We start from the raw sequence: 21,915 nt of genomic DNA on the forward strand, positions 1-21,915 counted from the left end.
TAATGTTCAACCAACATAGATTAAACAGGTTTAGGGTTAATCCTATTGATTGTATGTTAGTCAGAAAGCGCACATGAATACGGGCAGAATAAAGTAGAGGCCTATTATTAGGGCAGGTTCAATCTCTTTTAGGTTGGATTTGTACCTTCATCCACGGACCCTTATTTGGTTCATGACCTTATGGAGTTGACGATCTCTTGGATCGTTAAGGGGTGTAACCTTCACCTCGTGAACGGTTTACAAGTTCCTTAAAAACTTGTTGGCGACTCTTTTGCTCTATCTTCTTCCCTTTTGGACGCCACCGTACTTTAGTGTATGATCACAGTGGGGTTCAAGCTAGTGGGATTTTTAAAGGCTTGAAACTATTCCCTACAAGTATGCAAAACAAATAATGCACAATTAGTCAAGTAGGCACAATATGATGCAATGAGTTTGCAACCTAACCATGGCTCTAGTTCTCTAAAGTTCAGGATATGGGTTAGTCAATAGAGGTTCCATGGTTAATTGTCCGGAAGCACCGCGCGGAAGCCTAACCGTGAAGGGTTGGCGCGAGTGGATGGGACACCGCGAGTTTAGAAAAACTCGCTTCCATGGTTTGGTGAATTCATTATTCTCGGATATACCCTTTGTTGCTCAGAGCGTTCAATCAGGTAGATGGAGCATGAATTCCCAGGGGGTTATGTCCATATGTAGAACACATATGGGTTTCAGAAAAGTGAGAAAAACTCAATCAGGAAGTAGGATCGAGCGAACAATGCTAAAAACTGGTCGAAATTAGAACGCATATTTCTGGCTCGGTATTGGAAGAATTTGGCGCCAGCAAAGAGAGATTGGCGTCGGATTTCGGCTGTAGCGTTTGGCGACAGAACTGTCGTCTGGCGCTACAATCAAAATTCTGGCGCTAACTTCTGTTTGCTGACGCTAATTCCTACATGCCTCAGGAGCTTTCTGTGCTCGATAAAATTTTCCAGTTTCGCGCAGTGTTATTTCGATCCTAGTTGTGAAAGATATTCCTCAAATTTCCTACGTGTAAAAATCCTACTTCCTTTGTTATTTTTTACTTGACCTGTTTCTTTTATCACGCTTGTCAATGCAAAGCTTTAACGATCAATAACTTAAATTCTCCATAAGCAAAAATTATAAAAGTTATATATTATGATAGTAACTATTGAGACGAATCCAAAAAGATCATACATGAATATATTTTTCCTTACATATTATTCACAAAAGACGGTCAAAGTATAGGTGGTGAATAGTGTAAAAGTCAAAGCGGGTCAAGTAATAAAGAACGGAGGAAGTATGTTTTAACTCATTACGGATGGTCTTTCCAATGAGATCTTTTTTTATGCATATGAGAATAATGTTAATCAAAATTACACACATGAAATACTTAGAACGTTTCGAGTCTCATCCACTCATTCTAAATCATTGCCGAAATAAATTTCAGGAATTAAAATAGAAATCCTCCCCAGCGGAGTCGCCAAAAACTGTAGGGAATATTTCAAGCGTTAACCCCTAGCTCGAACCCCACTGTGATCATACACTAAAGTACGGTGGTGTCCAAAGGGAAAGAAGATAGAGCAAAAGAATCGCCAACAAGTTTTAGGAACTTGTAAACCGTTCACGAGGTGAAGGTTACACCCCTTAACGATCCAAGAGATCGTCAACTCCAATAGGTCTTGAACCATGACTGGTGTTCGGGGATGAAGGTACAAATCTAACCTAAAAGAGATTGAACCTGCCCTAATAATATACCTCTACTTTATTCTGATTGTATTCATGTGCGCTTTCTGACTAACATGCAATCATTAGGTTTACCCTAAACCTGTTTATCTATGTTGGTTGAATATTAATGCACAAATAAACTATTATTGGCGATCACTTGAATTATAATCATATTAACCCTAAACAAGATTATTAATTATCTTATTAAGCGTGATTACAAGTACCAATTCCCTTTAAACATGCATAAAAGGTGTGATCAAGCAATAACAATAAAAAAAACACTAAGCAACATAATAAATCAAAATAGTAATAATTATAATCATCAAGCAACATAAATAATAATAATAACAATAATCAAAACAATAATCATCATAATAATAATAATCATGATCATCATGTTAAAGCATAATAATAACAATAAGCTTAGCGTCAGGCGCTAATGCTGGCGTTTGGCGCTGACTAAGAAATTGACGCGTTTTCTAAAAATCAGATAGAAATTGCCGTACAGAAGGATAACATCGTATTTTCCTCAAAAACATTCTTTTATTCTGATTAAAACTCTAAAAAGTCAACAAAAGTCAATTTATCAATGCTAATTGAATTATGAATGAAAAGAACCTTCTAGGGTAATCAACATTGGGCCGCATATAAGCCCTCCTCTAGATCATTGGGCCGCATATAAGGCTCAAACCGGGCCCAGTTCAGTAATTTGGCCATAACTTCCTCAATATTCATCGGAATTGGGCTTATAATATATCGTCGGAAAGCTCTTTTCAAGCCCTATCCAACTACACTATTATTGGACTCATATCATGGACCAAACAAACTGGATTGGCTGTTTTCTTAAAATAGGTTTTCAAAAACAGAGAGAAGAGAAAAGAAATTAAAACTATCCGCAACACTAAACTTTCCACAATTTCACTTCATTCGATTATGATTCGACGTGAAAGGTACTCATCACCGAGTTTGGTTTTGGGGAGACATAAATGGGTGTCTACGGGTTTAGGTTAGGAATCATAATTACAAGAAGAGGTATCATGGTCATATGACCCACAATTTTCACAAAACAAACACCCATGTGGCATGTTATTAGATGTAGAAGGAGAAGAGTTAGAATTCATAGATCTCCCCTTAGATTGGGAGGTATGCTCTTGTTGTGAAGTAGAGGTCTCAAGTTTTGCGTTGATAGATGTCATCTACTAGCTAAGGTTGACGATTTGAGACGTCATATTATTGATGGCGTTGAGGTGATCGACGGAGTAGACCACATTTCCTCCTTTGCTTAGGGACTCCCTCTCTCCTTGTTTCCAATCCATGTGGTGCCTCACCACATCCTTAATTATCTCAATGACTTGCTCCTCCGTTTTGTTCATTATCGGGCCACTCGCTCCCACAATTAAGCTAGTCTTTCCTTGTGGGCTCAATCCCCCATAGAAATTTTGAAGCACTTGGTATGTCAGAATGCCATGATGAGGACACTCCCTTTGATATTCTTTGTATCTTTCCTATTCCTTGTAAATGGTTTCACTAGCCCTTTGACGAAAACCTTGGATCAAAGCCCTTGCCTCAGGCGTCTTCTTTTCAGAGTAGAATCTCCCTAAGAAAGTCGTGGTGACCTCGTACCAAGTTATCCAGGAGTTAGGCTTTACCTCTTTCTCAAGCCATTCAAGAGACCTTCCTATCAAGGAGAAAGGAAATAGCTTTAGTCTCACAAATTCTTGAGTTACCCCATTTACCTTGATCGTGTTGCAATATTTTTCAAACTCGTTCAAATGTGTGTAAGAGGGCTCCCATGTTTTTTTCCACTAAATTGCCTCTTTTCGATCAAATTTATCATTACGGGCCAAATTTTGAAATCATTGGCTTGAGTAACGGGTGGACCAATGCCACTTGAAGCTCTATAAGCTCCCATATTTCCCAACTCCTTTAAAGGTCTTTGAATTGGTGGATCCGCGTCACCCATTTTGAAATCATTGTTGAATTTTTGTTGTTTTATGGTGAACTAGACTCAAGTAATCAATTAGCAATCAACAACACTGCTCCCCGGCAACGGCGCCATTTTGATGGGCGTTAGAACGGTCGCACATTCCACACTCAATCAAACTCACTTATAAACAAACATTCTACAAACCAAGCATAATGACAAGTAAGAGTTCGATCCACAAGGAACGGGATATGGTTGCTAAAGATCTTAACACTTTAGCTAATTCGAAGTCTTTGATAAATTGGGGGTTCAAGTAGACAAACAAATTATGGTTCTACAACGATGGATTAAAGACACTAGGGAATGGGATTCACTCAACCAAGGCAAATAGCAAACGGGGAGTAAAGTAGACAAGATATAGCAAGGACTATATGTAAGATTAACCTCATGCAATCAGGAAACAACTCACACTACTAAACTTAGATTCCTCATTAGTTTAGCAATAGAAGATACATAATCAAATTGCAATAAGTAATGCCATGCTCAATTCACATTTCCATGTCAAACTAAGCATATCCTGCTATCAAGCTCCTAAATCAAGGGTAGCAATCCTATCATGAAGAACTAACAAGCAATCTCATACAATCAATTTAATTGCAATACAAACATTAATGCTACTCCCACATTTGCATAACTATCCTAAAAGGTTGAGCTTCACCCAACCCCTAGCAAGAAGACTACTCACAACTCATATTTATCAACATGTAAACAAGTATTAGGGTTCCAACTAGTTCAATAACTGGGAAAAATGGTTAACAATTGAATTCACTATCATCCAATAACAAATTATCAAGAACTAAAAGGATTCAAGTAATTTAACATGCAAACACCAAACAAAATATGAAATTAAGTAGAAGAAGGTTGAAGAAATTACTAATTGAAGCTTCAAATGTTGATTACAAAGTGTCAAACCTTGAGAATAATTCTTAAATTTCATTAATACAATGATTGGATTTGATGAAAACTAAGCTAAATTAACTAAGATGAATGTTTCAAACTAAGAGGAGTTTCTAAAAACTAGGCTACTGCTGTCTAATTTACAAATGAGCTAAAGGGGAAGTATTTATACTCCCCGAATTACATAGGTTAATCCATCAAGAAAGAGCGGATTTCCAATGAGGAACACCCGCTCCATAATGAGGAGCGCCCGCTCCTAAGTCTTGCACGCCCGCTCCTCCTGCTTCAGAAGAAAGTCAGAATTCAAAACATCGGGGAGGAGCGCCCGCTCCAAGAGCTCTACACAGCATATGGCAGATTCTATCTTCAATGGGAGGAGCGCCCGTGTTAAGATGGGAGCACGCCCGCTCCTCCCTGCTTCAGCATAAACTAAAATTGATCTTCGAAGGGAGAAGTGCCCACTCCAAGGTGGGAGCACGCTCGCTCCGTCCTGCTTCACCATAAGGCAGAATCACTTGAAACAGGAAGGAGCGCCCGTTCAAGACGAGGCGCATGCCCGCTCCTCACAGGGTTGTATTTTGGGCAGAATGTTGCTTAAGTTGAGGAGCACCCGCTCTAGAGGAAGTGCGCGCCCGCTCCTCCTGGAGCGGGATCTCCTTTCTTTATATTCATGCCTTGGACATCACTCCATGCTTTGAGTGTTTGTCAAATTGAGATATAGTACCTGAAAACATGGACAAACACAAGCAACGAAGGGGCAAAGCGGAGATACAACATTTTCATTCAAAAACGGGTTTAAACCAACACAAAATCAAGCGATAACAAGTGTACGTGTGTGCGTACACAACACACTTACATACACACACAAAATAAATATGCTAAATTACATGATTAGTGTTCCTTCTAGTTCAACATCAATAATTTTTAAGAAATCATTTTAATATAATTTATAAATATACATCATTTCGAAAGACTATTAAACAAAATCAAGTGATAACAAGTGTGCGTGTGTGCATACACAACACACGTACATACACACACAAAATAAATATGCTAAATTGCATGATTAACGTTCGTTATTAGAATGAAATAGAGATTTGATAACATATTAACTAATTAAGCCTTTGATGTCATTAGAGATATTTTCAGCATCCATAGCAGCTCCGAAGAGTCCCTTTTGTGCTAGACCAGCACAATACAATCCATTTTTACCCTTCCAATTGTCTTTAGGGAAACTTTGCTTTGAAAATCCATCTTCATTCAGCAGATAGTCGTCTCCCTATTAATTCACCAACGAACTCATTATTAAATAAAATATATATTTGATCAAAAAAATAAAAATAAAAAAATAAAAATAAAATATATATAGAGAAGCGAACACGACTAAAGATATACAATTTCACAATTATCGTTTGTTTTATTAAATCATTTTACAATTATCATTTTGAAGCAACTAACGAATTCATCAAATATTCATTTTACTTTCTTCATCTTAAGTTTTTGGTTCAGTTGATACTTTAACATGATATAAGATTCAGCGTGACACAAAGATCACGGGTTCGAATCTCATCCACCCTCCATTTTCAAGTAGAATATTTCGCGCATGGTATACGGAGGACCCATGTTAAGTATAAAACATATCTAAATAAAAATAGAGGAAATAAGTTAAAAGAGAACGGTTTTTCTATCCTATGTATCACAACAGGTACACGATGTCATTCAAAAACTTTGTCCGAACTTAAATACTACCTCTGCTTCGCATTACTCGCAACAAATGAATATTTTATATCTCACAAATAATACTCCTTTGTTGCGAGTAATGCGAAGCGGAGATAGTATGTAGATCGGCCATACATGCATACATATCTAATTAATTTTACCTTGAGCCATTGATTAGTGGCCCTTTTAAAACCAGTGGCCAAAATGATAGAGTCGAAAGCATACGATCTGCCATCCTTAAACAACACATCATTGCCTCTTATGCTTGTGATTCCCGGCAAAATCTGTCACATTTGCCATTACATAACAAGAAACGCAACTTCACAAATTGCAATTTTACAAAAAATATGTCAAAAACATGAATAATTATATATCACATCTAGGGACAGTGATTATTAATGTTCACATGCAATGTATTGTGCTTTGCCTTTTCTTTTTCTTTTGTCTAACGCATTCACACGTCATCCTAACTAAACAAATTAATGCCACACAACAACTAATTATTTAGGTGGAGTGTAATTAAGCTTGATTTATCATTTCTAAATTTATAGCCCTACTTAGTTACTATTATTAGCTATTATTACCACTATTGATTGAACTGTTGTATGTCGTTGTGATTTAAATAAAACCGTACGCATGTCTTATTATAAGATTACCTTTAATAATTTCAACATAAATTAATCTCAACTATCAGTTTAAACTTTAATAGAGTTAATTCTTTAACAAGGTATATATATCAAGAGGTAGTGTGACAATGAAAGGAATTTAATGAAGTCGAAGAAAGTTAGGTCAGTTAGGCTAAAAGGAGAGTAGTCATATGCTCGCTGTGACTTACAAAAGTTATCTTATAATGAAAAGATGGTCTTACATAAATATTTCTTGAATGTATGTTAATGGAATGTAGCTTGTGAGTTATATTGAATTATTCAAACTTTACATTTGACGACCATATTGTATATTTGTATTAGATTCTCTGCATTCAAACATGGGTAAGACACTTCAACCTCAATCATTAGTTTTTTGGTGTTTAGAGAGCCACAAGGGCGGGTGATGAGAATCGATCCTAAGATTACCTGGGACCGGGAGGGGAGCTCTAACCACTTGACCTATCCCTCACTCTCTAACCTCAATCATTAGTATCAGTATGAGAAACAATGACATAGCTCTCGAATTATCAAGCAAGGAACTAATTATGAATTATCTTAAGGAACTAATTACCTCTCCCATTTCATCAACAAACAATGACAATTATCGATATGCTAGCGCTAGTTGTTGGGGGAACATATAAAGATTGCCAAATAGTTTATAGATTCGAAGTTAATAATCCCTTCATTTTTAAATATATGCTATATTTTCCTTGGGCATGTATGTCAATATTAATCTTTGATCAATAATATTAATATCAATAATTACAATTCTACCAATTGAAAAATAAGTAATCTATTTATCATGATAATTCCAACAAATACCTATAAGACTTTTTTTTTTCCTTATGTATACATCACAAACATTAGTCAGATTATGACAAATAAATAGTGCAAAAGATATAAATAAAGCAAGTATTTAAAAAATGAGGGAGTACCTAATTTCGCCGGATTTGATCTTTTGAAAAGTCCCTTGATCAATAATTGGATATTTATTAAAGGCAACTTTTAAATAGAAGGGACCTTCTTGGGGTCTTATCAACCCGTATTTGGTTATATCACCGTACACAACTTTACTGATGAGCACCACGATGTTGTCCACCCATTTGAATGGCAAATACTTCACAAGAGCTACTCCCATGTTCACCATTTCTTTGGACAATATATGAACCTACACCAAAAATTCAAGGAAAATTTGTCAAAAATAACACCACCTTTAGCCGGTCTTCCAGTAATAGCATTACCTTTTGATTATTCCAGAATAACACCACCTTTTGATTATTCCAGAATAACACCACCTTTCACATGTATTTGCCAAAAATGAAACAAAACCGGTTGATAACCTATTTTACAGGTTACCTGTGACACGTGTCACAATGTAATTGGTCAATTTTTTTATATAATTTTTTTTTAAAAAAAACTAATTAATTAAATAACAAAGTTAAAATAATATAAAAAAAAAACCACCACCTAGCCCCCGCTGCCCAGCCCCCACCCCCTACCCACCCTTGCCGCCGCCCTTCCCCCTCCCCATCCTTGCCGACGCCCTTCCCCCTCCCCATCCTCGTCGCCGATCGACCTCCCCAGTCTTCCCCCTCCCTCCACCCATTCCCCGTCCTTAAACAACCCACCACCGCTTTCCCGTTGTCGTTTCTAGCCCCCTTCGCTTCCCAATTTTCGATGCCCCTACCCATCCCTTCTCCATTTTGATACCCCCTCCCTTTCCCTTTCCCTTCCCAATTTCCGGCCCCTACCACCTATGTCCTTCCCCGAAACCATAAACAGTCGAAAATGTTGGTTTTGTAAAGGGGAAGGGCTCGAAATTGGGGACGATGAAGGGAGGGGGGATTGAATCTGCTACGGGGAGGAGAGGTGGGGGCTGAAATCGGGAACGGGGAAGGGAGGAGCCCAAAATCGGAAACGGAGAAGGTGGATGGTCTTGGTGGGGGTGGTGGATGTCGGTGGGCAGAGGGGCTGGGAATGTGGGAAGGGGTTTAATTTTTTTTTTTAATTTTTTTTTTTTTTTTTTTTTTTTTTTAAGTTTTTTCAAAATTAAAAATAAAAATAAATATGTTAACCAATCAAACTAGAACACGTGTCCCAAGGTTACCTGTAAAATAGGTTACCGGTTTTTTGTTTCATTTTTGGCAAATACATGTGAAAGGTGGTGTTATTCTGGAATAATCAAAAGGTGGTGCTATTATTGGAAAACCGGCCATAGGTGGTGTTATTTTTGACAAATTTTCCAAAATTTAATTTGTAAGAGCTTATCAATACTTATAGTCTAATACTACTACCAATCGATGATCAACTACATTCGTTGACCTTTTGTTTTTTTTTTTTTGTTTTGTTTTGTTTTTGTTTTTGTAGTAAAAGGTGAGGGAAAAAAGAAAATAAAAAAAGTGTTACGTAATACAACATTTGCAGGATATTACTAGTGGTGGGAAAAAAAAAAAAACCATTAACCGACTCGTTTAAACGGTTAATTTACCAAACCGTTTAAATTAATGGTTACGGTAACTGAATTGCTAAATATAGCGGTTAACGGTTATGGTTACAATTTTAAGCAAACGGTTAACCGTTATAATAAATATATATGTTTTTATTTAAGTTTTTAGGGAAATATAATGATGCAATTTGATCTTTTAAGTTATTAGTCTGCCAATATGCCATGGTCTTAACTTGAAGATGCTTAGTATTTACTACGTTTATCATGTCTTGTTATACTTTACAAAAAAACTTACTCGTAGTAATTAAAACTTTGTAATTATTTGGTTTATCGGTGTGTACTCTTAATTAGAACATAAATTTTATTGTTTATTTTAAAATTTGAATTCAAATACAATGTTGAGTTTAAATTAATTAAATAGGTGGCGGTTAACTTATAACTATATCGTTAAGGAACGATTAGTAGCTACCGGTTAACCGTTCCTTAACGATACGGTTACGATTTACATTTTTGAGTAACCAACATAACAGTTAATCGTATCTTTAAGGCTAAACGGTACGGTTTAACAAATTGTGCCCATCCCTAAATATTACCATGCTATATATGTATGTGGTTGCTAAAAGAGTGTCATATTTTATACTCCTTCCGTATTTTTTTTTATTTGCATCACTTGAGAATGCACAATGTTTAGGAGAGTAATATAATATTGTTGATGGGTGAATAAATTATTATTGTAAAAGAAAGATATGACCATAAAAGAGAAATTATGTGAGAGAGAAAGATATTTTTATTATTTAAGTGGGGATCATTGAAGAGTGAGAAATCTAAGGGCCTATTCTGATTGGCTGAACTGAACTTAACTAAACTGAATATTTTATGAGAGAAGAAAATTAAGAACTGAACTGAACTTATTGGAACTAAACTTAACTGAACTAAATTGAAAATAATCTGAAAAGAATAGACCCTAATTTATTAACTATTACTAAAGCAGAAGATGATGACATCATCACTCTCCACGTGTCATTCTCTTGATAAAAATTTTCCCGCCAAAATGCAATGATGTCATTGTTTTTTCTTTTTATATTTTTTTTTATTTTTTTGTAGAGTTATCCTATGTAACATTTTTGAAATTTAAATATTAGAAGCTTCTATCTTACAACTAAAACCTATCAATTTATTGCAGGAAATTGAAATAATTTTTCATAAACAACTAATAAACGATCTCCTATATTAAAATATGAATTAGACGACGTCGAACAATTACTATACCATAGTTTTGATGAAAATAAAAGATTTTAACTTACAAAATGTATGTAATTCTTATTTATATTCATGTATATATAATAGCGATTTATTATTAAAATGAAAAAATTAAAAATAGGTTTTATATAAACCGTGCATCGCATGGGTTCTAACCTAGTATATTATATAAGTAAAGCATGCATTTTTCGGGAGCATTCAACGCACAACATAAGCAAAGGTATTATTTCGACAATTAAATTAGATTTGTATTTTATTTTAGAATTAAAAAAATCACTCACCACCAAAGCAAAAGTGACGAATGAAATTTAAAACAAAGACAAATAGTAATTCACTAGGATTTTAATTAATTATGAAAACTAAATTTTATCATTTTTTTTTTTAACAAAACTAAAAATTATCTTTAGATATTAGGATTTAAATTATTTGAAAAGCTAAAAATTATATTTTGATATTTTTAAAAATTATAAATTATCATTGTTAATGATTTTTATCTAAATATTCGATGATGTGATATATTCTTTAAAATTTTAAAACATATAATGCAAGAAAAAACTTTACCTGCTTTAAATATATATCAAAATTTTAAATAGCAAAGAAAAATACGAGTTGTTAGAGATTAAGAGATCACGAAAATATATACACACACAAAATTTATATAAAAAAATCGTGCAAAGCAAGCCACATTAGAAAGTATTATTTCGAGTAATAAAAAATTAGATTTATATTTTAGTTTAGAATTAGAACTTTCACTCGTCACCTAAGAAAAAATAACAAAAAAAGTTTGAGAATTAAAAATAAAACAAAAAAATAGTAATTAAAGATTTAAATTATGGAAAAAAAAAACAAAAAATACCTTTTAAATTAAGATATAAATTATTTTTAAAAATAATTAGAAATTAAAAAGTGTATTTTGATTTAATTATTTTATCTAACTATCCGATGAATGAGATAATATTTATTTTTATAAATTCAAGTTTTGTATACTTAAAAATTGAATCCAGTTCACTCCATCTTATTTTTGTCGAATTAAAATTATTTTTGCTGAACTTAAATTATTTTTACTGAACCGAAATTAATTGTAATGAACTGAATTTTTTTTTCTGAACCTAAATTATTTTTACTAATTTTCTATTATATTTCTTCTTTTAGTTTACTGATTTTTACTAAGCTTAAAGTATTTTTACTAAACATAACTTATTATTAATGAACTGAAATTATTTTTATTTAATTGGAATTAATTTTACTGAACTGAAATTAATTTTACTGAATATTTTTTTTAAGGTGAATTGAACACACCCTAAGAATAATTTAAAAACTTAACAAAATAATTGAATAGAAAAATAAATTAAAAAAATTACAATTCTTAGATATTAAAAAGTTACGAAAAAATTATACAAAATGAAATATTAAAAAACTGTGCATCGCACGAGCTTACATCTAGTGATAAAATAAATTGAGTGGGGTTTAAAGTAAGAGAGAGAAATAATAAAATAGTATAAATTTTCAAATATAGAAATGATGCATTTAAAAAAAAAACACCAATACAAGAAAAGTGATGCAAATAAAAAAATGGAGGGAGTATGAAATATTGTATTACTAGAATAATAAATTTTGTTCACACCCGGTTTACACTAAGGCTCCATTCACTTCACCTTATTTTTGCTGAACTAAATTTATTTTCACTGAACTTAAATTATTTTTCTGAACTTAAATTATTTTTATTGAATTGAAATTAATTTTACTGAATTTAAATTAATTTTGCTGAATTGAAATTATTTTTTTACTACTTCTCTGTTATATTTTCTTCTTAAAGGTACTGATTTTTACTGAGCTGAAATAAATTTTACTGAACCAAACTTATTTTTACTGAATTGAATATTTTTTTTACTAAATTAAAATTATTTTTGCTGAACTGGATTTTTTTTTTATCGACTGTTATTTTTTTAAGGTGAAGTGAACATGGTCTAATATAAGTGTACATCGTCGAGTAGTATAAGGGTAACTATTAGCTAATTTTAGGGTAAGTTTTTGCCTTTTTGGGTAACTTTAAATATAATCCAATTTTTATATAAATAGACAACGAGAAAAATTTTATAAAGGTAATTTAATTACATTCAATCACTAATAATTGATGTAGATAATTATTATTTGTATTAGGTTACTTAGTAGATAATTATTATTTGTATTAGGTTACTTTTATGCAGATTGGGGTAACCTTTATTCATTTTTCAGGGGTAACTTTTGATTAATTTAGGCTATCTTTATAATGGATATACAATAATTATTGTACACCCGATTTTTTTCTTAAAGTTAGTGTTATTAGAATCGTGGAGCTTTCTTTCTTATTGATTTATTTATTTATTTATTTTATTTATTTATTTTATTTTTTTTGAGTTTTCAAATATGATATGACCTTGTTTCATAAGGTAGCATATGAATCATCATAAATTCATAACTTAATTGAATAAGCTAGGTAGGGGAAGGGGTATCAATCAATCAATAAAAGATTGAAAATCACTCATTTGGGGTTTGTTCACATTTACTGAACTGAGTTGAATTGAACTGATTGGCGGAGCTGAACTGAACTAATTGGAGCTGAACTGAACTAAACTAAGCTGAAATGAATATTTTATGAGAAAAGGAAATTAGGAGCTGAACTGAACTGAACTGATTGAAGGTGAACTGAAATGAACTGATTGGAGCTGAACTGAAATTAAGTAAATATAAATATACCCTTGTTGTTAAGTCGTGTAAGTAATGTATTACACGGTCAATTATGCAATTAATTATAAGTGTACGACTTATAGTTAGATCTTTTCCTAAGGAATAAAATTTAGGACCATTATTTTCTCATATGGAGGTCCTAAATACGATAATGTAGCTGTGCTTGTGAATTTAAAGCTACAGAGTATAATTTATATAATTAAGTACGATGCATCTCAAAATATAATACAATATAGAAACTCTCATTTTCTTGATATAGTATGAAGCTTTATATCAAGTTAAGTTTAGTTTAGTGGTAAGGTTTATCACCTTTCAATAAATAAAAGGTTGTGGGATCAAACTCCATGTACTAGAGGAAATTTGGAATAGGAATTCCCTTACCCTTCCCCCCACTCCCAAATTATCTAGTCCGTTAACTCGGATTGGACTGAACTTGTGAAAGATTCTGGCTCACCCCTTTTCATCATCATAAATAAATGGAGCTTGATAAAGTCAAGAAAAATTAAATGCCAAATTCCCCAAGTTTACGCAAAACAAACATACCCCACGATCCTATGGACTTTTAATTATTACGAACAACAAAAAATACCTAACAATTGACAATTGATTGTACTCGTACTCGGAGTATTTTTCCTTTTTCTTTACGAATAATTGTAGTTTTTTGTTAAGGATAATTATATGAGAGTGAGAGATACATCAAGTGATTAGAGCTTTCCTCTCAATTTTAGAAAAATTTGGGATCGATTTTCATCACCCGCCTTTTTTTAATCGATTGTCATCATCCATCCTTATCTTTCAAATAACGTACTACCCCCTCCCATTCCTTTTCGGCATTAAATTGAAATTATACTTAGTACCTAGAAAAAGTAATCATTAAAATTGAAGTGTGTTGAAGTAAGATTTTGTTTGAAAGTGTGAAAATCAGAAATCAACGAATTAATTAAACAATCCAAATCAAATAATTCAAAGTGATTATGATGAAGAATCAAACCCAAAAATCAAAGAAATTTCTCCGAATTTACCGATGAATGAAGACAAAGAATCACAAATTCCGGATATAATAATAATAATAATAATAATAATAATAATAATAATAATAATAATAATAATAATAATAATAATAAGGAATAATAATAATAATATTTCATATGAAATAATTTTTTTTTTAAAAAATTAAAAAAAAAAGCTCAAAAGCACATGTTATTAAAAGATAGAAAAAATATTATTTAAAGTTGAGTGAAGTTATAAAAAAAAAGTGAAAAATGTTTATATATTTAAACATGGAGTGAGTATAAAATAATAATTTTTTTTTTAAAAAGTATGGAACATTAATTAATCGAAGGAGTTATTAACAATACTATTAAGATAAAATTAGAAAACTTACAGGGCTTCTAACAGCAATGGATGTTTTAGCACCATAATTAGCAAGATCAAGACCAATTTCAAAGCCAGAATTACCAGCTCCAATAACCAATACACTTTTGCCTTCATACTCTTTACCAGACTTATATTGCGTTGAATGCACTACTTTCCCTTTAAAGCTACTCAACCCTTCAATTTCAGGATAATATGGATCACATGTCTCACCACTTGCCACCACCAAATACCTCCCTACATACTCCTCCTCCTCCTCATCGTTGTCGTTATCGTTGTCGGTCAATTTCTTTGCCACTACACGCCATTTCTTTGTATCATCATCTAACTTGGCACTCACCACGCGCCTCCTGTACAAAGGCTTGATCCCAAAATGATCGACGTAGTTGTCCAAATAGTCTACGAACTCTTTTTTTGGGACGTATTTTGGGTAATTGGAGGGCATTTTCAAGTGGGGAAGTTCACATGATTCCTTTGGTAAATGTAGGTGAAGGCGATCATACGCCTTTTTCTTCCATAAAGAAGCACAACAATCTTCACTTTCGAGTAAGATGTATGGTATCGAGTGATGGGTTAGACAGGCTGCGGTGGCTAGCCCTGATGGCCCTGCCCCTACAACTATAACGGTCGATTCAACCATTGTATCTGACTGTTGTCCGTGCTTAATGTAACACGGTTAATATAGGAAGCGGCTTAAGATTAGTTGAAATAGATTAGACTTTGAATTTTTTTTTTTTTTTTTTTTTTTTTTGGTGTTCCACCCGTTTCACCCTTAGGGACTAATCCGGATTCGAGGATCAGTTCTAGCTGGATAGATTCCAATCTCCTCCCGATTGTTGTTGTGGGGGGATTAAACAAGAATCATTCCTACCAAGTGTAGTCCCAATCACCACTACACCAACATCCAATTGGTAGAGTTTAAAATATTATGTATGTTCACTCGCTATATGTGGACTTTTCATGTGTGAAGTATGTACACATTGTCAACAACTACCAATTAAAGTATGGGTTTTAGAAACAACTATCTATTAATTTATTTTTAAAAAAGAACTACCATAAATTTGTAAAAAATTTAAGTAGTACTACCACTATAACAATTTTGGCTAAAATTTTCGACATTTGGGTATTACTTTTTTTTTAATCACTTTTTACCTTTATGAAGGGTAATTTGGTCAATTTAGATGGTGATTTTATAAGGTAAAGGTAAAAGTGGAACCTGCATGCCGAATATTCTACATGGAATTATTAGAGTGGTACTGCTACTTAAACTTTTTACAATTTTGTGCTAGTTTTTAAAAAGAAATTTTTAATAGGTAGTTGTTTTCAAAACACACGCTTTAATTGGTAGTTTTTGACAAAATTTCCTAATAAGGAACTAGGAAAGTAGGAGTAGGTTATATTGTATAGAAATTATTGTATAATTAAATATAATTGGATGAGCACGTCGATTCACGATTATATAAAATATTTTACTAATATATATTTATTTAATAAACTTTATTTGTGATATTCGCTTGCTTACTAATTGAATTTTTTATAATAAAATAAATTATTAATTTTGTTTCTCATATTTAGATAAAATTCGTAATATAAGAAGATAATATTTTATTTCACAAAGTTTCTTTTGTTGCTGGTCACATCGTGTGGTTGGGATTACTTAGTGAGAAGTTACTTGGTTGGTTAAAAGTTACTCAATCGTTCAGGATAACTCGGTTAGTGATTGGGTGTGTCTCAACCAGCCACATGATATGGCCACTCACACAAAAAACGCATTGATTTTGTTTTTTTTAATTAATATAAAAAATTTTATCTAAAATAAATTGTGATTTTTTAATTGGCTAAAATATAATATTTTCCTATGTGACGCTATAAATCAATATTACGTGGTATAATCCTATTGTAGCATTTTAAAATTATTAATCCTATTTGGCGATTTTTTTTTTTACTATAATCTTACGTAGCGCTAAAAAAAATCTAGTCTTACATGGCAAAATTCTATTGTAGTGCTTTAAAAATATAAATCCTATGTGGCGCTCTAATAATTATTTAAAAATTAAATCTTACATGACGCTTTAAAAACTCAGGAAAAATCTCCCATTATATACGATCATATGGCTTTTATTTATATAATAGTGTATTTTATCATATGGACACAATATCATATGGCTTTTATTTATATAATAGTGTATTTTTTTATACTTTTGCTTGTAAATAGATATCTATGTTATTATTACCTTGTAATTATATTTATTGAACTTAAATGATTTTCACTAAACTGCAAGTATTTTCACCAAACTAAAATTATTTTTTATTAATCAAAACTAATTTTTTTATTATTGATTTTCTAATGTTTTCTTATAAGTTATATAACAATGCATTTTGTATGCGGCTAGCAACACCATATGGCCGGACAAAGTACGTAATGCATGTAAAACTGACCGAGTAACCCTTGTAATACAAACTGAGTAACCTTTAACACCTACTAAGTAACCCCTATCTATAAAACTGATTAAATAACCACTATAACACTGACCAACTAACCCATATAGCACTAACGAAGTAACTCTTGTAATAGTTGGTGACTCGGTTTGACTAACTATATATAAAAGTTTGTGATTCTATAATGTGCCCCGGGCTTTGCCCCAGATACTCATTATAGTGAGTGTACTTATTTATGGGCATCTTAGCGTGGACAAAACTGAATTTTCTGGCCTACAGAAGACCCCCGAAGCAGGCTTGTGGGTGTCTTTCCACCTAACATTGCTCGACCTTCGCGTGGTGTTAAGTTGCTTGGTGGTCCTGCTAGTTCTGATTCTGGTTTTAGTAGTGAGCTTGTGATGAATATGGTGACCAAGACCATTGCGCTTATGGATAAGGTTGCTACACTGGATGATCCTCAGTGTGAGCTATTGTTACTTAGGGCTTTTACCGGATTTTCTAAACTCTACTTTGCGTTGCGTACTTGTCCCCCTAGTACTTTTGAGGCGGCTCAGCGCACTTTTGAGGCGGCTCAGCGCACTTTTGACGGGACTCTTTGATCTTCTTTGGAGTGTATTGTTACTGCTGCAGGACCTGGGTTTGGGGATTGGCAGTGGCGGCTTTCCACTTTACCATTTGCGTTTGGAGGGCTTGGTGTTTATTCTGTAGGTGATGTTCGGCATTATGCTTTTCTTGCTTCTCAGTTATAGTCTGCTGGGTTGTAGACAAATAAAGCTTCTACAACATGCTGACATTGTTGGTCATGGTTGAGCTTTTGAAGACGCTTTGGGTCTGTTTAATGGCGCGGTGGAGTCTGATTGTTTAAGTAATCCTAGTGAGGTCGCTGCCCCGAAACTCATGAAGAAATTGGCAGACATATATTTCACGAAGGTTACCGATTCTGCAGAATCCACCTTTTCATTATCCCCTCGTTTATCAGCATTGTGGAAATCTTAGCAGGGAGATCACACGTCTGCTTTGCATCGGGCCGTTCCTATTTTAGGATTGGGTCAGACTATGAACGCAAAGACTTAACGATGTGTGTTATACTATCGATTGATTGGGTGTTCCATTGTTCTCTGCCTCACCGTGCTCTGCTTGTTCGAGGGTTTTTCCAGGGGATATTTTTGGCGATCACGCAGTGTCGTGTGCTGGTATCGTGGGTATTAAACATAGACATAACGTTGTTCGGGATAGCCTAGTTGATGTTTGCTATCGTTCTGGGATTTCAGCAAGGAAAGAGGTTGACATTGGGTTGTCTGGAGGGAACGACGAGGCCCTCAGACCTGCTGATGTGTTACTTTATTCTTAGGATCGTGGTCGCGATGTCTGTGTAGATTTGACAGGATCTTCTCCTTTGACACAATCAGGGCTATCTGACTTTATTCCGTGACGGGTTGTGGCTGTTAATTGCAGTTCATCGGAAGCGGGTTAAGTATGAGGCTCATTGTCAGGTGATTGGATATGGGTTCATTCCCTTCTCCTTTTCTTCGTTTGGTTAATTAGAGAAGGAGCCTGTTGCGTTGCTTAAGAGAATTCAGAGGTTGTCGACGACGCAAGACATTGGAGCACGTACTGCAGCTCATATTTTTACTAGGGTAGGCTTTGCTATAGCTAGAGGAGTGGGGGCCCAGATTGTATCTCGGCTTCCCACTATTTTATTGTAGGTTGTATAATCATACAACCTACAATAAATTAGTGGGAAGCTGAGATACAATCTGGGCTCCCACACCTCTAGCTATTATTATTATCTCAAAAACAAAAGTCATACAACCTACAATAAATTAGTGGGAAGCTGAGATACAATCTGGGCTCCAACACCTCTAGCTATATCAAAGCCTACCCTAGTGAAGATATGGTATGAGCTGTTGCCGCACAAGCCCTAATGTCTTACGTCGTCGAGAACCTCTGAACCCGCTTAAGCAACGCAACAACCTCCTTCTCTAATTCCCCAAGAGAAGAAATGGAGAAGGGAATCAAACTATATCCATTCGTCCGACAACGAGCTTCGTACTTAACCCGCTTCTGATGAGCCGCATTAGCCACAACCCGTCTAGGAACAAAGTCAGCTAGCCCTGTATGTGTCAAAGGAGAAGACCCTGTGAAGTCGACACATTCATCACGACCACGATCCTATGAATAAAGTAACACATCGACAGATCTGAGGGCCCCGTCATTCTCTCCGGACAATCCTATGTCAACCTCATTTCTTGTTGAAATCCAAGATCTGTAGCAAATATCAACAAGGGTATCCCGATCAACATTATGCCGATGTTTAATAACCACAATACCAGCACACGACACCGCGTGGTTGCCGAAAATATCATTTTTAAAAACCCGAGAACAAGCAGAGCACGGTGTCAAGATAGAGAACAATGGAACACCCATCCGGTAGCACAACACACATCGGTATGTCTTCGCGTTCATCGTCTGACCCAACCCAGAAATAGGGACAACCCGTATCCAAGTAGAGGTGTGAACTCCTTGCTGCGATTTCCACAATGCTGATTGACGAGGAGATAAAGAGAAGGTAGATTATGCAGATGCAGTAACCTTTGTGAAATATATATCTGCCAATTTCTTCATGAGTTTAGGGGCAGCGACCTCACTAGGATTACTCAAAATGTCAAAGTCAACTACTCCATTATACAGAAGCAACGCATTTGCGAAGGCTTGACCAAGGCTAACAATGCCAGCATGCTGTAAAAGCTTTGTCTGCAACCCATCAGACTGTAATTAAGAGGCAAGAAAGACATAATGACGAACTACTTCATCATCATCATCATCATCATCATCATCATCATCATCATTATTATTATTATTAGTATTAGTATTTTTTATGCATTAAGTATATTATAAATAAATATTATTTTAATGAGTTTTTAAAAAGAATTTGATGATGAAAATAGACTTGAGTTATATGATATTTATTAAAAGTTATTATTAATTTTGTATATATGAAATATTATAACTTTATTGATAATGAAACTCTATACAACAATTTTAACTTTAAAAATCTATCCAAAAAACACTTACTTAGCATCATATGTGTCACAATAATACCTATCTATATTTATATATATATATATATATTAAAAGCCGTTCCTTTTAAAGGAACGGTGCCACATGGCACTCTTCAAAGTATGTGTGCTACGTCACAATGCCACGTCATCATCCAAAGTATATGTGTCACGTAAGCTAGCCACTTCATTTAACAAAATAAAATATGCTTTGAACAAGATTCGAACCCATGACCTCCAATACATATAAATAATACATTCACCATCTTAAACAACTATTATTAATGTTTCAGGCTGCAGATAATATTATATATTCTTTTCATTTTATAAGTAAAATAAAGGCAATATAATTAATTTATTTTTCACAAGATTTAAATAAACACATATGATGTAAAAAAAAAAAGTGACATCCAAGGCAACGCCAGAACCACTCACACACTTACTATACAAATAGTCGAACATAATTGCTAAATAAAAGCAAGAAGTACACAAACTAGCAACGCGGGGCATCGCCCTGGGTACAAACTAGTTTATCTCTTACGTGGCGCGACACTTGACGAAAAACCGAAATACTAAGTGTCACTGTCGAGACCATCTTTATATATTAGCGACATGATATGCTGGTTTTGTGCCCGCGCGATGCCTAAATGGATGATAAAAATTTTAGATCAAACATTTTATCTTGAATATGGTCATATAATCCCTTTTGATAATGCAGGATGTTTAGATATATGATAAAACGATATGCTATCGCTTACAATTATATACTCCCTCTGTCCCCAAAACTTCGACTCCTTTTGGCCTAATTTTAGTCCCAAAATGATCGACCCATTTGCATTAAAATACCCACCAATTTACAACAATATTTGTGTAAAATTAGCTTCCTCATATAAAATTTTATTTTTTCATGTATTTTTAATACTTCATCCCTCTACTTTTTTACAAACCCTATGTAAATTTAGCTTTCTAATATACTTTTATTTCTTTTTATTTAAGTTTCTTAATAACCGCGAAATCAACCCAAAAGGGTCGAAGTTTTGGGGACGGAGGGAGTAATAGTGTACTTTTTGTAATTTTGTTTGTAAATAGATATCTACGGAGTATGTCATTACTGACTTGTATTTTTTTTTTTGAAACAAATTGACTTGAAATTATTGTTATTGAACTTTTTGTTTTTTTTTTATTTTTTTATTTACAAAATTGAAAGTATATTTACCAATTATTTTTACTAATTGAAACTTATTTTTACTGATTTTCTAATTTTTTAACTAAATTAAATATATTATAAATGAATCTTATTTTAAAGAACTTTTTGAAACAAATTTTATAATGAAAATAAAATCGGGTTATTGGATATTTATTTAAAGTTATGATTAATTTCGTATATATGAAATAATAGAAGTATAATTATAATAAAACTCTATACAACATTTTTAAAAAATCTATCTAGAAATCGATTACTTAGCATCACATTTGTTACAATAATACCTATTTGTCATCTACGAGGTGTGACATATGTCAAAAATTAAAATGCCAAGTGTCGCTATCTCATCGTCTCTGGCTGCGACACCGACTTTATTAGTTAGTGATATGATATGATATTGGATTGGTAAAATTGACTTGACTACTTGACGTATA

The 21,915-nt window shown here is 33.6% G+C and overlaps 1 protein-coding gene and 1 non-coding gene across 2 annotated transcripts; one reads left to right on the forward strand and one right to left on the reverse strand.

The window, feature by feature from the left end:
* Positions 1 to 3,186: 3,186 nt before the first annotated feature.
* Positions 3,187 to 3,292, forward strand: LOC145625966 (small nucleolar RNA R71). The gene has a single exon (XR_014110856.1). It is a non-coding gene; the product is annotated as a small nucleolar RNA R71 (small nucleolar RNA).
* A 2,216-nt stretch (positions 3,293 to 5,508) lies between these two features.
* LOC145614569 (putative indole-3-pyruvate monooxygenase YUCCA10) lies at positions 5,509 to 15,425 on the reverse strand. Its single transcript, XM_081669629.1, has 4 exons — positions 14,790 to 15,425; positions 7,911 to 8,140; positions 6,487 to 6,613; positions 5,509 to 5,885 (listed from the first exon to the last, which is right to left on the reverse strand). Exons 1-4 carry the CDS (start codon positions 15,417 to 15,419, stop codon positions 5,715 to 5,717), a joined length of 1,158 nt encoding a protein of 385 aa, XP_081525755.1. The 5' UTR covers positions 15,420 to 15,425; the 3' UTR covers positions 5,509 to 5,714.
* Positions 15,426 to 21,915: the final 6,490 nt, after the last annotated feature.

This window comes from Chenopodium album, chromosome 3 (assembly GCF_948465745.1).
Source record: "Chenopodium album chromosome 3, dcCheAlbu1.1, whole genome shotgun sequence".
NCBI classification, from domain to species: domain Eukaryota; kingdom Viridiplantae; phylum Streptophyta; class Magnoliopsida; order Caryophyllales; family Amaranthaceae; genus Chenopodium; species Chenopodium album.

Excerpts from the sequence above, each read along its gene's own strand:
- LOC145614569 (XM_081669629.1), bottom strand. The coding sequence starts at position 15,419 with ATGGTTGAATCGACCGTTATAGTTGTAGGGGCAGGGCCATCAGGGCTA. Across the intron at positions 8,141-14,789 it reads CCATTGCTGTTAGAAGCCCT|GTTCATATATTGTCCAAAGA; the intron begins GTAAGTTTTCTA and ends TTTTTGGTGTAG. Across the intron at positions 6,614-7,910 it reads AAGATCAAATCCGGCGAAAT|ACAGATTTTGCCGGGAATCA; the intron begins TAGGTACTCCCT and ends ATGGCAAATGTG.